This window comes from Ostrea edulis, chromosome 6, assembly GCF_947568905.1.
Source record: "Ostrea edulis chromosome 6, xbOstEdul1.1, whole genome shotgun sequence".
Classification (NCBI taxonomy): Eukaryota; Metazoa; Mollusca; class Bivalvia; order Ostreida; family Ostreidae; genus Ostrea; species Ostrea edulis.
In genome coordinates this window covers 28,604,316-28,618,665 of record NC_079169.1, presented here as the reverse complement: position 1 = coordinate 28,618,665, position 14,350 = coordinate 28,604,316, and the positions used below count along the sequence as shown (strand labels likewise).

Below are 14,350 nucleotides of genomic sequence, written 5' to 3'. Positions count from 1 at the left end.
AGATATGAAAGATACACCTTAAATAGTTCAGGACATATTGTATACATGTAGGTCAGATTTTTATGAAAAGTAGGTCAATCTTCCAGGTCGAGGTCACAAGATCACACACCATTGCATCACATGAAAGGTATTTCCGTAAAAACAAAATGTGAGAGCCCTAGCTTTTAGTTCAAGAGATATGTCAATTAAAGGTGTTTCCTATATATCAGCATATAACTCTTTGATCCCCTATTGAACACCCTAACCCCGGGGACCAAGAATTGCACAAACTTGGACCAGCTACTCGATGTCAGGAAGCTTTCATGTAAATGTCAACTTTTCTGGCCCAGTGGTTCTTGAGAAGATTTTTTAGACTTTCCCTATATACATGTACTTGCATGTAAAACTTTGATCGACTATTGTGACCCTACCCTACCCCGGGGGCCATGATTTGAACCTGCATTATGTCAGGACGCTTTCATGTAAATTTGAACTTTCCTGGCCCGGTGGTTCTTTAAATGACCCCAACCTATTTTTGCATCAATTATCTCCCGTTTGAAGGGGGCCCTTCATTTGAACAAACTTCAATCTCCTTCACACGTGGAATGTGTACCATGTTTGACTGAAATTGGTCCAGTGGTTCTGGAGAAGATGAAAATGTGAAAAGTTTACGACGACGGAGAAATTTCGATTAGGAAAGCTCACTTGCCATAGGCTCAGGTGAGCTAAATAAAAAAAAGGGGGAGGGACCGCGCCCCGAATATATGTATGTATCTGTTTTCCTCTCGAACGTACTCCGCGGCCATGCTTTCAAACTTGCTTATAACGATACATTGGGTAGCCGATTCTGGTTTTTATATATATAACCATCAATCAATATGTTTAGCGGAGTTCGACATGAAAGGACAGTACCCACATAATGAACATGTACTGTTCTTTCACATTTAATGTTGATGGACTGTTGAAGAGCGGGTTTGACCCGAGCATTTCATCCCCGGAGAAGTAAGAAAATTGCCGATGTTGTATAATGAGGTTTCCCCGGGAAGACTGGCTATATAGTGACTCCTCCCCCTAACCACCAATGGCGACACTTTTCCGCATGCACCTATAGGCCTAGCAAAGAACATGACCCACAATATGCCATTTTTGGCCTACCAAATTTGGAAAAATTAAAGAACACTTCAGAATAAATCAAAGATGATATTTTTTATCCATAACATGAGCCAAGTTGTATTGCGCAACCGTTTCCTTACACCGGATGTTTAAAGCACTCAAGTAAATGCCCAAACCTACCGCGGTTTGACGTTTTCCGGGAAAATCGCATAAATTTGCCAACTTCAATCTATAAATTCACATGGGCCGCATTACTCACGACTCAATTTTGTACACTAAAATTAAAATGCAAAGTTAGATTAACACTTTCCATTAAAAAAATTAACTCGTAATCAATGCGGCCACGTCGAAAAAAAAATAATAAAACAAAATTTGCGACGTCAAAAGTGTCGTCTGGAAACGTCAAATTCCACAGAAGAAGTCATACATCTAACGCAGTTGATACGACTTAAAAAGAAAAATCAAAGAGGTGAGTTTTCATGTTGTTAATATTTATTAAATATATAAAAATCAATATCTAAGCGAGTAAATATGATAGTCATGTATTGGTTTACATGGTAAAAAGGTACATTTTGTACAAGGGGAGGGGGTGTAAGACCTATCGTGTAAACTTACCTGTATGTTGCATGTAATATATGATATATGTATGCTTGTTCGTTTGATTCCGATGTCCGTTCCGGTGGTTTTAAATGTACCGATTTCCTTACCTTTTGTTACATAAATTCTATTGTTTGAAACAGAATAAATGTCCGAATCAAACGTACAGTACAAACCTATACGGTATAGCCCGGCCTATACCCCAGTGTACATTTCAATTAGGCCTACATAGGCCCAGCATGTATGCAGTATTACGCAGAGATGTGCGATATATTTACAGACAGCATGTTCTATATTGTATGAATTTGTCCATCGGTTGACACAATTTTACAAATCTTGTACTTTTATACAGTTCTCAGTTTCAATACGATATGAAGTCTGCCAACCGTAACTGTAAAGTTATGACAACGTCATAAATTAACAAAAGTCCGCATGTTGCTGGGATTACGGCAAAATTGACACACGACTGTTAGCTTTATCTATTTTATATTAGTGCTTCAGAAATTTAACCGTACGATATTCATGTATACAGCTGAAAAACCCGGCAAATTTTTTTTTTGTATTTGAACTATTTAAGTCTGTAAATTCATAAGTCCCTTGTATATGCTTTGGTTAAAACCTATAAGAACACACAAAAAGATTGTTTTTAATTAAATCAGTCACTTTAAATACATATCAAAATATATCTTGTTGAATAATATTTAACATAAATTGCGTTGAAATGTAGAGCATTCACATATAGTTGTTTACTTTTTTCGATTGAAGGGCAATAACTCTAAAAGGAAAAACTGACTGGTGGTGGATCCAAGTTTCTTTTTCGTTTCGTTATACATTATATATATATCAAACGTTTTAAATGATTTTTTAATATTTATTTTGTGCTATAGACAAGATTAATGTTGAAAAGATATGTTATAAATGTTCAAACAAAATTAAATTTAAAAAAAAGGTGAAACAGCAAAATTTAGCAACCCCCCCCCCCCTCACAGGAAAATGAATCACAACACAATTCTATTGATCATTTTCCTATTATCTATATTATTTCATTTATGGAGATGTGGTATTTTTGCAGCAGTTTTCCTTTAGGATTAGGAAAAGATTTATTTTTTCTTTAAATAAGGGAATGTTAAATTAATACATCGTTGTAAACCCCATACCCCCTCTATATTTCCCACTGACATAATCAACAAAACATTTGAAGATACACATTTTCAGTTAGTAAAAAAAAAAATGTCAAAGGTTTTAAATACAAATTAATTGATTTAGAATTAGATTTTAGGAAAATAACCTATCAATAAGTTTTAACATGAAGACAAGATTTTCATCCAACCAAAATTGTATTTCAATTATTTGAAATAAATATTGCAGATATGCCAGGGAGTGGCCCCAAACATTTCCTCTGTTTCAACTGTCCACGGAGAGTAAAATCAAAACACAGGTTCAGGATTTCAGATAAATATAGGACAGTGATCACCACCCTCACAGGGAGGAGACCTTCTGAGCATGATTGTTTGTGCAATAGATGCCAGTGTATGTGTTACTCCCGTATTAAACAGAAGAAGATTAAGCCGGTTAGGACACAGGTTCAAGACAGTCCAGCACCATCATCAGCAGTAGCAGCTATTCTAATTAGTCCTCCTTCTGTATCACTCCCATTCCCATGTACATCAAGAGGGCACGCTTCATGCTGTATCTGTAAGCGACCAGGTCCAAAGCTAGTTGTAGTACCCTTAGGAGTAAGACATCAAATCTTCATTTCTAAAGAGGTTATCATTCCTGCCGGGGCTCGCTGCTGTCCAAAGCATCTACAACAAGACATAAAAGAACTTGAACCTATTGCTGACAACACCATGTTCAACAAAACAGGAGTGGCAAAATTAATCAAGTTTTTGAGATCTGAAGTTTTGAAAAAAGAAAAAATTAGGTTGGATTTTGACAGCAGTGTAAGTCTAACGGACAGTGAGTACCAGAATCTCCTAGGAATCCCTAAAGCTGCGTTTGAGGACTTGCTGACATATGTTGAGGGAAAAGTCAAGGTAACTCCAGTGAGAACTGTCAGAACGAGTTTGGCCATTTTCCTGATGAAGCTCAGGGGTGGAAAATCCAACTGTATCCTCTCAACATTGTTTAGGATATCCAAATCCAGCATTTACAGAGCAGTAAAGACAATTCGCACAGCATTAATGAATGGTGGATTTGTCACTGGGAATCTTGGTTTTGGCCATGTGACAAGAGAGAAGATAATTCAAGAACACACTCGACCTTTAGCCCAATCCATATTTGGTGATGCATTGTCCCAACAGGCAATACTTGTCCTTGATGGAACTTACATTTATATCAATAAAAGCGGAAATTTTAAGTTTCAACGACAGTCTTTTAGCCTTCACAAAGGGAGACCACTTGTGAAGCCAATGATTATTGTATCGACGACAGGCTACTTCATTTCTGTTTTGGGCCCCTACTTAGCTCGCAACAATGACGCTACCATTTTGAACCATATAATGCGCAGCAATATCGAGGACATACGGAGCTGGGTCAACGAGAATGATATCTTTGTGGTTGACCGTGGATTTAGGGATTCTTTGGATTACCTCCAAGAGATGGGAATTTGTGCCAAAATGCCTACATTCTTAAGAAAAGGAGAAAAGCAAATGTCAACTGAAAATGCTAACACCAGTCGATTAGTGAGTAAGGTAATGCCAGATAAAATACTTTTCAGTTTACATATTTGTTAAAATTTTAATTCATTTAAAGATTTTTTAAAAATCCTCAAAAATGTATTGATTTCTAAGACTATCTGAAACTTTTCTATACTTACACAGATTCGATGGGTTGTGGAGTCAGCAAATGCTAGGATTAAACAATGGCGGTATTTAGGGCACATCCTACCATCAAGTCAAATACCTTACATCGGTGATTTTGTGAGGATTGCATGTGCCATATGCAACAGGTTAGCAGCATTTTACAAAATTGAGTAAGAGACTAAGAATTCATGATCAGTATTGGAATTCCTAGACAAAATGAATTCAGTTCATTTTGAGAAAATGAAATATGTATAAATTCATATAGATCTATACATCAATTCATGATCACTTTAGGAATTCCTAGACAAAAAATAAATTCAGTTCATTTTGAGAAAATGAATGATGTATAAATGCATAATTATAGATCTATACATCAATTTCATAATGTTGACTATAAGAATTTCAGAATATCAATAACTATCATTAAATATATGATTGTTGCAATATCCATAATTTCCTTAATCATGAAATATCTTATAATATTCAGGTACTTAAAACCACTTGTCTGTGGTGACACCGAGGAGGACCAAGCCCTGGGAGCTAAAATGGTGTACCTCTCCAAGCAAGTGAATTCTCTCCAGCACCATGTGGAAGAAAACAAGCTTGATCGGCGTACAGTTTGCTGGAGGGAAGTAGATGACCTGACTGACTTCCCCTGCCTGGATGAGGAACAGCTCCGACTTCTCACTTGTGGTACCTATCAGTTGCGTCTATCACCGTCATACGCTCAGGAGCATGTTGAGGGGGACTGCAACATCCAAGTTCACAGGGAGGATCCAGGTCTTCTACGCATAAAGCTACAAAGCAGGCATGTCTCATCAAGGACCTACTTATTGTGGATACAGTACGATATAGGTGAAATAAAAGCTTGGTACTGTAAGTGCAGAGCTGGTGCACGTGTTGTAGGGATGTGTTCTCATGTCGCTGCTATCCTGTGGTATCTAGGGTATGCTCGCCATCACAGGGAAGAAAGAATGGGTGTTCGAGACTGGGGGGAGTTTGTCGATGATGCCACACTAATTGATGATTCTGATAGTTCCAGCAACAGTGATGAAAGTGGACCAGAGGAGTAACATTTTCAATTTAAGTATTGTATGTAATACTGTATATGTATTATCTGTACCAATGCATTTGTATAATTCACATGATTTAAACTCAAGTAGTTCTTCAGTAATTAAAAATTATGTTTGTTAATTACAAATACATCAACTCATAGCATGCACACAATGATTTTTAACATGTAGTTTTATTCCTAGAAATCTGTAGAATATGGAAACTTGTGCTAGACAATAGATTTATAACCTTTCTTTACCAGTGATGCATTTGTTGACAATGAACAGGGTATTTGATTTTAGCAGAATAAATACTTATTATATACTACTACTATTATTATTATGATACTTAACTGGTACATGAACAAACATGATTTCTAAGTGTTATTTTCTGTATAGATCTACATGGTACTTCTATTGTTGGGAAGATTCATCTAAATATTATGTAACAGGAAAATATATTTTATAAAAGCAACACCTGTAAATACAGTAATATGTGTTTTAACAGTGTTTTGTCTGTCTTAATGTTCACTTGTAAGTTGTACATATGTATTACTCTTGATTTTGAGTCAATCCTGCGGACACTTTGATTGTTTATTATTCAAACTGTTATGAAAATATACCAATTTAGATTATTTCTCATTCTGTAGCATTTACAAGCATGTATATACACATGTAAAATGCAATATATTATAATCCAAACATTTAAAAACTACATAGATTTAGGATGTCAAAGATGTATATATATTCTATTTCAAATATGTATCTAAATCTAATTTTGTGAAATTGATTTTAAAAAAAATCTATATTAATGATTTTTAGACCACATAATTTACGTTCTGTCAGTCAAAAATGTACAGTATTGCATAAACATATAAAAATGTTGATTAAAATACGTCAGTATCTTTAGATGATTAATACGTATAGGAATATACAATTATTGATAAAGATATATACAGTAAGATTTTGTACAGTATCATTTTTCATATCGTATTTCAGAATCAAATAATAATATACTCATTTTGACCCCCTATATCAGTGTTGTGTTATTATTTACGCTATGAAATCTACATGTGCATGTAAAGAAAAAGAACATTTGATACTTACTATTAGGTGACTACAGGACTTTTCCTTTAATCAGGTTTCACAGCAAATGCTTGTTGAACGTGTAATTCCGAGTAAATTCGAATTGAACATGTTTTGACGAGACGCGGTGTCAACTTATTTCGTTACCCTTGATATCGATACTCGGTCGTTTTAATACCAAACCAAAAAAAAAAAAAAAAAAAAAACTCCACAAAAAACTATGGAATATGATATGAAACAGAATTGTTCCAATGATTCACTTCTTTCACCATGTAAATAGACTACATACTATATTTATTCTTCTTCTTATTTCAGTATTTTAAAATTCAAGTAAAAATAATCTAAAAGTAAAGTTGAACAATCACGGCTTTGAACATCATTTCCAAAATATTCCTTATTTCTATTTCCCAAATTTGGTAAAAAATGCTTATAATGATCATTGAATCAACCATTCTAGCTATTTGAGCGCATATAACTTGATATAATTAGAAATTTATAGGTTCATGTACATTGTACATGGTATTGGAGGTTTATTGTTGTGACGTGTATCCCAAAATGTTAATTTTTTAACATTAAATACCACAATATTCAACGTCATAGTAACAAAAAAATATAGAATATATGAAAAAAAGAAAAACATTTCTAGAAAGCCTACATCCCGAAGATTATTATATACGGAAATTATCAATATCCCAGGCTAGGCCATTTTTCATGGTTCGTGGGTCATGTTCTTTTCCCCCTGGAGGAAGGGGGGCCAATAAATCCCCAAACCCCCACGCCATTAGCACATGATTTCGATTTTATTCCCATCTTTTTAAAATTAAGAATCGTTTTGCATAAGTAGTAGAATTTGTATGTACTAGGTAGATTGTGTGAACGAGTTTGACCTATCAGTTAAGCATATACAAGCACGTAGAATTGGGGAGGGAGGGGAGGTTAGGGGCCTGTTCCTATTTTTATCAACCACCATTTGCATTCTATCATATTTATATGTCCATAAAGATGTATATATGGTAACTCCCCCCCCCTTTCTTATAGTAAAAGTGAATGGTGAAACAAAAGTAGGAATCGAAATCAATTTATCCCATTCTGTCTGTGGAGCAAGTACTTCCTGTTTGTTGCACCCTTTAGATCCCCCGGGATCACGTGATTAATTAGGGTATAAAAGCAGCGACATCATAGCTCTTGGTCAGTTCCAGACTGTAGTCGACCAGAGTTAGTCCTGTGTACAGTTTAGGTGAGAAATCAAACTTGGTTAACAAGTCTTACGTGCCTGTATAAGGCTTTCGAGACTTTGTTGTTTTTATTACGAAAGGTGTGAATGCTATTTCACTTAGTTAGGAAGTACACGCGCTCCAGGACTGAATAGGATATTTGTACATATTTTTAATTAAAATACTTGATTGAGAGCTTTATCATTTATTTCATTATTCCTCAAATTGCTCAGACAGAGCAACCGAATCTTCGAACCCAGAAACGTTACATAAATTTGGTGGCAGCGTCGAGATTGGGTGAGAAATATTTGTTTTATACATATAATCAATTTTAAATTAAACACCTACAATGGACGATATGGTGGATGAGGAAATTTCATCCCTGGAGAAAAGCTGCGAGCAACTGCGCAAAGAATTAGAGAGGTATTCTACCCCTTTAGATAAACGTCCGCAAGCACGCGATTCGGGAATAGCTACTATGGTTGGTGCAAGTGGAGGCCAGGGTCACTTACAGTCATCTACAGCGGATGATACAGTAATATTGCAGAGGAATGAACGAAGCGGACGCGCCATCGAGGAAAGTACAGACAAGACTCGTGTTACAATGAGGCCTGCCAAAGCGCAAAAGAAAGCTTGCAGAAATGAAGCCGAAATTGCAGATACACTGCATAATTATTCTGTTGACGATAATGAGCATAGACTAATGGTAGAAGCACAGCAGACTGCGCTCATGCCACCGATTGCGAGTGCACCGATATTTGCAAGTGCGCCGTTGATTGCTTGTGCGCCGTCGATTGCGAATGCGCCAACATTTGCAAGTGCGCCGACATTTGCAAGTGCACCGTCGATTGCTAGTGCACCGTCGATTGAGAGTGCGCCGATAATTGCTAATGCGCCGTTGATTGCGAGTGCGCCGATTGATTACAATGCTCCACTACTGAGTGCACCAAATACAAGACAGGGAATCGCGCAGGCACATAGTTTGGATGCAGGTGTCAGAAACTCGCTGAATGTGAAACGGCAGACGGATGAAATAGATCAAACCAATAAAAGTTCAAAGTGCAATATCAAACCTGCAACGTTTGATGGCAGTCATTCTTGGCTGGACTATAAATCCCATTTTGACGCATGCGCTACCATAAACAACTGGTAAGAGAAAGGTCTTTACTTGGCTGTTTCACTAAGAGGAACGGCACAGGGCGTACTTGGGAATGTTTCAAAAGAAGCAGGACACCAGTATGATTTGCTGGTCAAGGCGCTAGAAGAACGCTTTGCGCCACCCAATTAGACTGAGCTATACCGTGCGCAGTTAAAAGAACGAAAACAAAGGGCATCTGGGACATTGTCTGAACTGGAACAGGCTATCCGTAGACTAACTTGTCTAGCTTACCCAACAGCGCCTTCGGAAGTTCGGGAAACATTGAGGAAAGATGTGTTCATCGATACGTTATTTAATTCGGATATGCGCTTACGCATTAAACAGAGTAGACCCGTAACTCTTAATGATGCGATACGGCTTGCAGTAGAATTGGATGCCTACTATAAAACGGACAGGCGAGGCGATTTGCGGATGGTTGAGAGTACAGAACGCGATCATGTAAAAACCGCACAGCCATTAGAACTGATAGACCTGATGACAAAGATGCAAACTCAGCTAGGTGAATTGGAAAAACGGGTCCAAGATCAGAGTTGGAGGCAAAGAAAACACACATCGCAGTGAAAGAAAAGAAAACTAGCGATGGGGTGATTTGTTATTATTGCAAGGAAAAGGGGCATATTCGTCGGTATTGTCCGAAACTAAGGAATAAAGACACAAATGAAACCAGTAATAGTCCAACGGAGAAATCAAATAGTGGGAGTGCGCGGCGAATTCGTAGTAAGCGCCGAAGAAATCAACGCATGCAAGGACACGTGGGTGGAAGCACCATGAGTAATGAGGCTGGTATATTTATTGAGGCTGTGGTTAATGGTACACGCACAAAACTGTTAATCGATACAGGGGCTTCATTAACATTACTTTCAAAGAGACTGCACAATATGATAGAGCAGGAAAATCGACCTGAATTAGAAGAGAGTGCGCAGAAAGTTTTCAATGCAAGTGGAAACGCACTATCGCATTATGGAAAAGCAGAGTATCAGATCCGAATAGGAAAGTTTGAAACAATTATTCCAGTTATGGTAACAGACATCACAGTCGAAGGTATCCTTGGCTTAGACTTTTTGAAGAAAGGGAATGGCGTTATAGATCTCAACTCTAACACTTTGAGACTAAACCACAAGGAATATCACATTTCATGTGAAGGAGTCATGGGCTGTTACCGTGTCGTTGCAGCTAATGACATTTCTATTCCCCCTAGAAGTGAATTCGTTACCGAGGCTGGAATTGTAGGGCAAAATACATTCGGAAGCTCAGATTACATAGTTGTGCCAGAAGCAAAATTTCTGGAGAAGGGCTGTGCATTGGTTGGGAGAACATTGGTAAAAGGTGGCGAAACAGTGCCTGTGCGACTTATGAATATTACAGATGAAATCCAACAGATATACAAGGGAACGATGATAGCTAAAATGACAGCTGCTGATGAAGAGAACACACCAGAAACAGTACGAGAACATGGTGTAGGACTCCGATCTGATGTGCAAAAATTACTGGATCGATGTATTAAAATTCTGTCGTGTGCACAAACTGCGCAAGCAGAAAAATGTCTGCATAAATATCAAACTTTGTTTGCTACCTCGAATTTTGATCTTGGTCGAACTACAGTTGTAAAGCACAAAATCAATACTCGTCCTACTGAGAAACCAATTAAGCAAAGAGCACTGAGAATCCCATTGCATCTTTTACAGGAAGTTGATAAACAAGTCAACGAAATGATGGAAAAAGATGTAATAGAACCATCAAACAGCCCTTGGGTTTCACCTGTGGTTCTAGTGCGCAAGAAAGATGGTTCGATGCGCTTCTGCATTGATTATAGGCAACTGAATGCAGTAACAATTAAGGACGCGTATCCCCTCCCAAATATAGATGAAGCATTTGATCACCTGTCTGGACATGCTTTATTCTCCACGCTAGACCTCAACAGCGGATATTGGCAAGTGGCCATGGACGACGAGGACAAGAGTGAAACAGCGTTTGTAACACGCATAGGCCTATTTCAATTCAAGGTGATGCCATTTGGTCTAACCTGTGCGCCTGCGACCTTTGAACGTCTAATGGAGACAGTTCTTGCAGGTCTCCAGTGGGATTTGTTCCTGGTATATCTTGACGATATAATAGTTATTGGGAAATCATTTGAAGATATGCTTAGCAACCTCGAAAATGTTTTTGATAGACTGCAAAAAGAGGGTCTGAAATTAAAAGCAAGGAAGTGTAACTTGTTTGCCACTGAAGTATCATACTTGGGATATGCAAGGTGAAGATAACGAACAGTGATCAATCTCATAACTCCTACAATCAATACAAAATAGATAGTTGGGCAAACACGGACTCCTGGACACACCAGAGGTGGGATCAGGTGCCTAGGAGGAGTAAGCATCCCCTGTTGATATATTATTTCAAATGAAGGCATTGCGACAGATCCAGAAAAGATTAAAACAGTTGCTGAATGGCCAGTCCCGTCAAGTGTCTCTGATGTCCGCTCCTTCCTCGGGTTGTGCAGTTATTATAGGCGATTTATTAAAGATTGTGCTTTGGGAGCAAAGCCATTGCACCGCTTGACGGAAAAGGGACGTAAATTCCAATGGACAAGAGAGACACAAGATGCTTTTGAGACTCTTCGTAACAGATTGGTTTCTGCACCGATATTGGCACTACCAGACATATCTTTGCCATTTATACTTAACACAGACCCGAGCAACCACTCTATAGGTACCGTGCTTTCACAAGAAGTAGGTGGAAAAGAGCGCTTGATAGCTTATGCCAGTCGCACATTAACCAAAGCAGAGAAACGATATTGTGTGACGAGAAAAGAATTGTTGGCTGTCGTGCATTTTATAAAAGACTTCCGCCATTATCTGTACGGGAGACAATTTCTTCTTAGAACAGACCACGGATCACTGAAATGGCTTCTCAAATTCAAGAATCCAGAGGGCCAGTTAGCTAGGTGGCTTGAGGTCATCAGCACCTACGACATGAAGATAGAGCACCGTCCAGGTAGGAAGCATGGGAATACGGATGCTCTCAGCAGAATTCCGTGCACACAATGTGTATTTGACCCAACTGGGAAGAACAACCTAATCAGTCAGTGAGAATTGTGCAGTCGTCCCCAAAAGTAAATCAAGAGGAGTCTGATAGAGACAATATAAATTTATTAGAAGCACAGGAGGATGACAGAGATATTCATTTAGTGCGTCAGTGGGTTGAGGAAGGCAAACGACCAGTATTTTCCAATGTCTCACAGTATGGTTACGTGATTAAGTCACTATGGAATCAATTTAAGAGATTGAGCTTTCGAGATGGCTTCTTAGTACGACGATGGATTTTGCTCCCCTCAAATCGAGAGGGATGTCCACCAGTACATAGCAGGATGTGATATCTGTACAAGAAGAAAGAATCCTATCCCAAAGCGACGGGGTCCAATGCAGATCATAGCATCAGGTGTACCTATGGAAAGGATAGCCTCAGATATTTTATGTGAACTACCAGAAACCGACAGAGGGAATCGTCATATTCTTGTCGTGTCAGATTTTTTCACAAAATGAACGGAGGCTTTTGCTCTTCCAAATATGGAGGCGGAAACTATAGCTCGAACGATTATGGAACAGATAATAGTAAGATTTGGCGTTCCTTCCGTTATCCATTCAGATCAAGGCGACAGTATGAGAGTGAAGTATTTTTGGAAATGTGTCGGCTGCTGGAAATCACTAAAACAAGGACTACACCCTACCATCCAAAATCGGATGGTATGGTTGAGCGCTTCAACCGCACTTTAATATCAATGCTGAGCGCCTATATTCAAGAGAATCAGAGAGATTGGGACTTGCACCTTCCCTACATACTCATGGCATATCGCTCCACAGTACATGAGAGCACCGGGTTTTCTCCCAAACATGTTAATGCTTGGAAGAGAGGCAACAACGCCTCTAGATTTAATGTACGAAATGCCTTCAGAGATGAAAGACACTCCAGCACACCAGTGGATCTGGATATTGCGCGAGCGCCTGGAGCAAGCACATGCAATTGTAAGAGAAAACATGCCTGGGGAGATGCTGCGACAAAAGAAATACCACGATGTCAAATTGTCATGGTCGTCCTTTAAACCAGGAGAAATGGTATATGTATACTTTCCAGTCAGGAAGAGTGGCTGCTCCCCTAAACTGACTTCGTTTTGGAAGGGACCCTACAAAGTCGAGAAAAAACTATCTGGTGTACTGTATACAGTTGCATGCGGTTCTCGAGGGAAAACACTGTCATACATTGTGATAGGATGAGAAAAAGCCATGCTCAAATACTTCAAGGAGAAACAGATAGAGACGTATGTGACAGGCATGCATCTCCAGATGGAGACCAGCAGTCTCCCATTGATGTTCCAGTGGCTGAATTCGAAGAACCTTGGACAATAAGCGCGGAAACTGACATAAGCGAAAACTAGACCGCGTCGCGTTAAAATCCCGCCCAAATGGCTTCAGGATTATGAAGTTGATTACAGCGCTTATAGCTTTAAGATTAGCTTGTGCTTATGTGTAAATATATGTGTGTATATGTATATATAAACCTGCTGTATGAATACTGAAATAAGAGTAGCTGAGGTATTCCTTATATTTTGTTAGAGCATGGTAAATACCAAGACGACTTCTAGAAAAGAAGGCCATCGATGTCCGATGTGTAACCTAAGGATATTGAATGAGGTTTGAGTGGGAGAGACATGTGGTGGAATGTGGTAGACAGCGGAGGCAGAAGAAATTTGAATGCGTCGATTGTGACTATGCCACAAATAAGAAAAGTGACTTGGGAAGACATCGCCGCACTCGACATGGTGAGATGGTTTTGACGGCAGCTGATAACGGCACAGATGACTGGGAGCAGTTGGACCAAGGGAACCTATCTGATGTAGTTGGGAGCACATCTCAGAACTGTCCTGCTGACGAAGTCTGCCAGAGGAAGCCAATAAGAAGCCAACAAGACCAGCTCCGATCTCAGCGCCAGTTTTAAAATCCATAGCATGCCAAGACCCCCGGACGCCATGTGCTCCAGCACCATTGCAACATCCGATGACTACTCCCAGGAAACGCGCTTCAATTCAGTTGAATGTGCCTTCCGCACAATTTTCATATCGTCAGCTAGTTGATGCCAGTACCCTGACAGTTACGGATTGTGCAGAGATGTGTACACAAAATGAGGGAGAGAAAAGGAGTAAACTAGACAGGGTGCAGAAGACATACCAGAAATAGGGGAGAACAGTTGTTGAAGTGCACGAGGAGGAAAACTGGTTTTAGGAAGAATCTCATGCCAATTAGTTTTCTGACATTTGTATTTTTGTAATTATTATGTTTGATATCGGTGGTGATT

The 14,350-nt window shown here is 38.9% G+C and overlaps 1 protein-coding gene and 1 long non-coding RNA gene across 2 annotated transcripts; one reads left to right on the top strand and one right to left on the bottom strand.

Moving 5' to 3' along the window:
* Positions 1–2,539: 2,539 nt before the first annotated feature.
* LOC130047401 (uncharacterized) lies at positions 2,540–7,347 on the bottom strand. The gene is made up of 4 exons (XR_008796299.1): positions 6,653–7,347; positions 4,508–5,290; positions 3,657–4,318; positions 2,540–3,494 (listed from the first exon to the last, which is right to left on the bottom strand). It is a non-coding gene; the product is annotated as an uncharacterized LOC130047401 (long non-coding RNA).
* Positions 2,876–6,578, top strand: LOC125661676 (uncharacterized). The gene is made up of 3 exons (XM_056142310.1): positions 2,876–4,382; positions 4,512–4,639; positions 4,981–6,578. The coding sequence occupies exons 1-3, from the start codon at positions 3,060–3,062 to the stop codon at positions 5,564–5,566; spliced, it is 2,037 nt and encodes a 678-aa protein (XP_055998285.1). The 5' UTR covers positions 2,876–3,059; the 3' UTR covers positions 5,567–6,578.
* Positions 7,348–14,350: the final 7,003 nt, after the last annotated feature.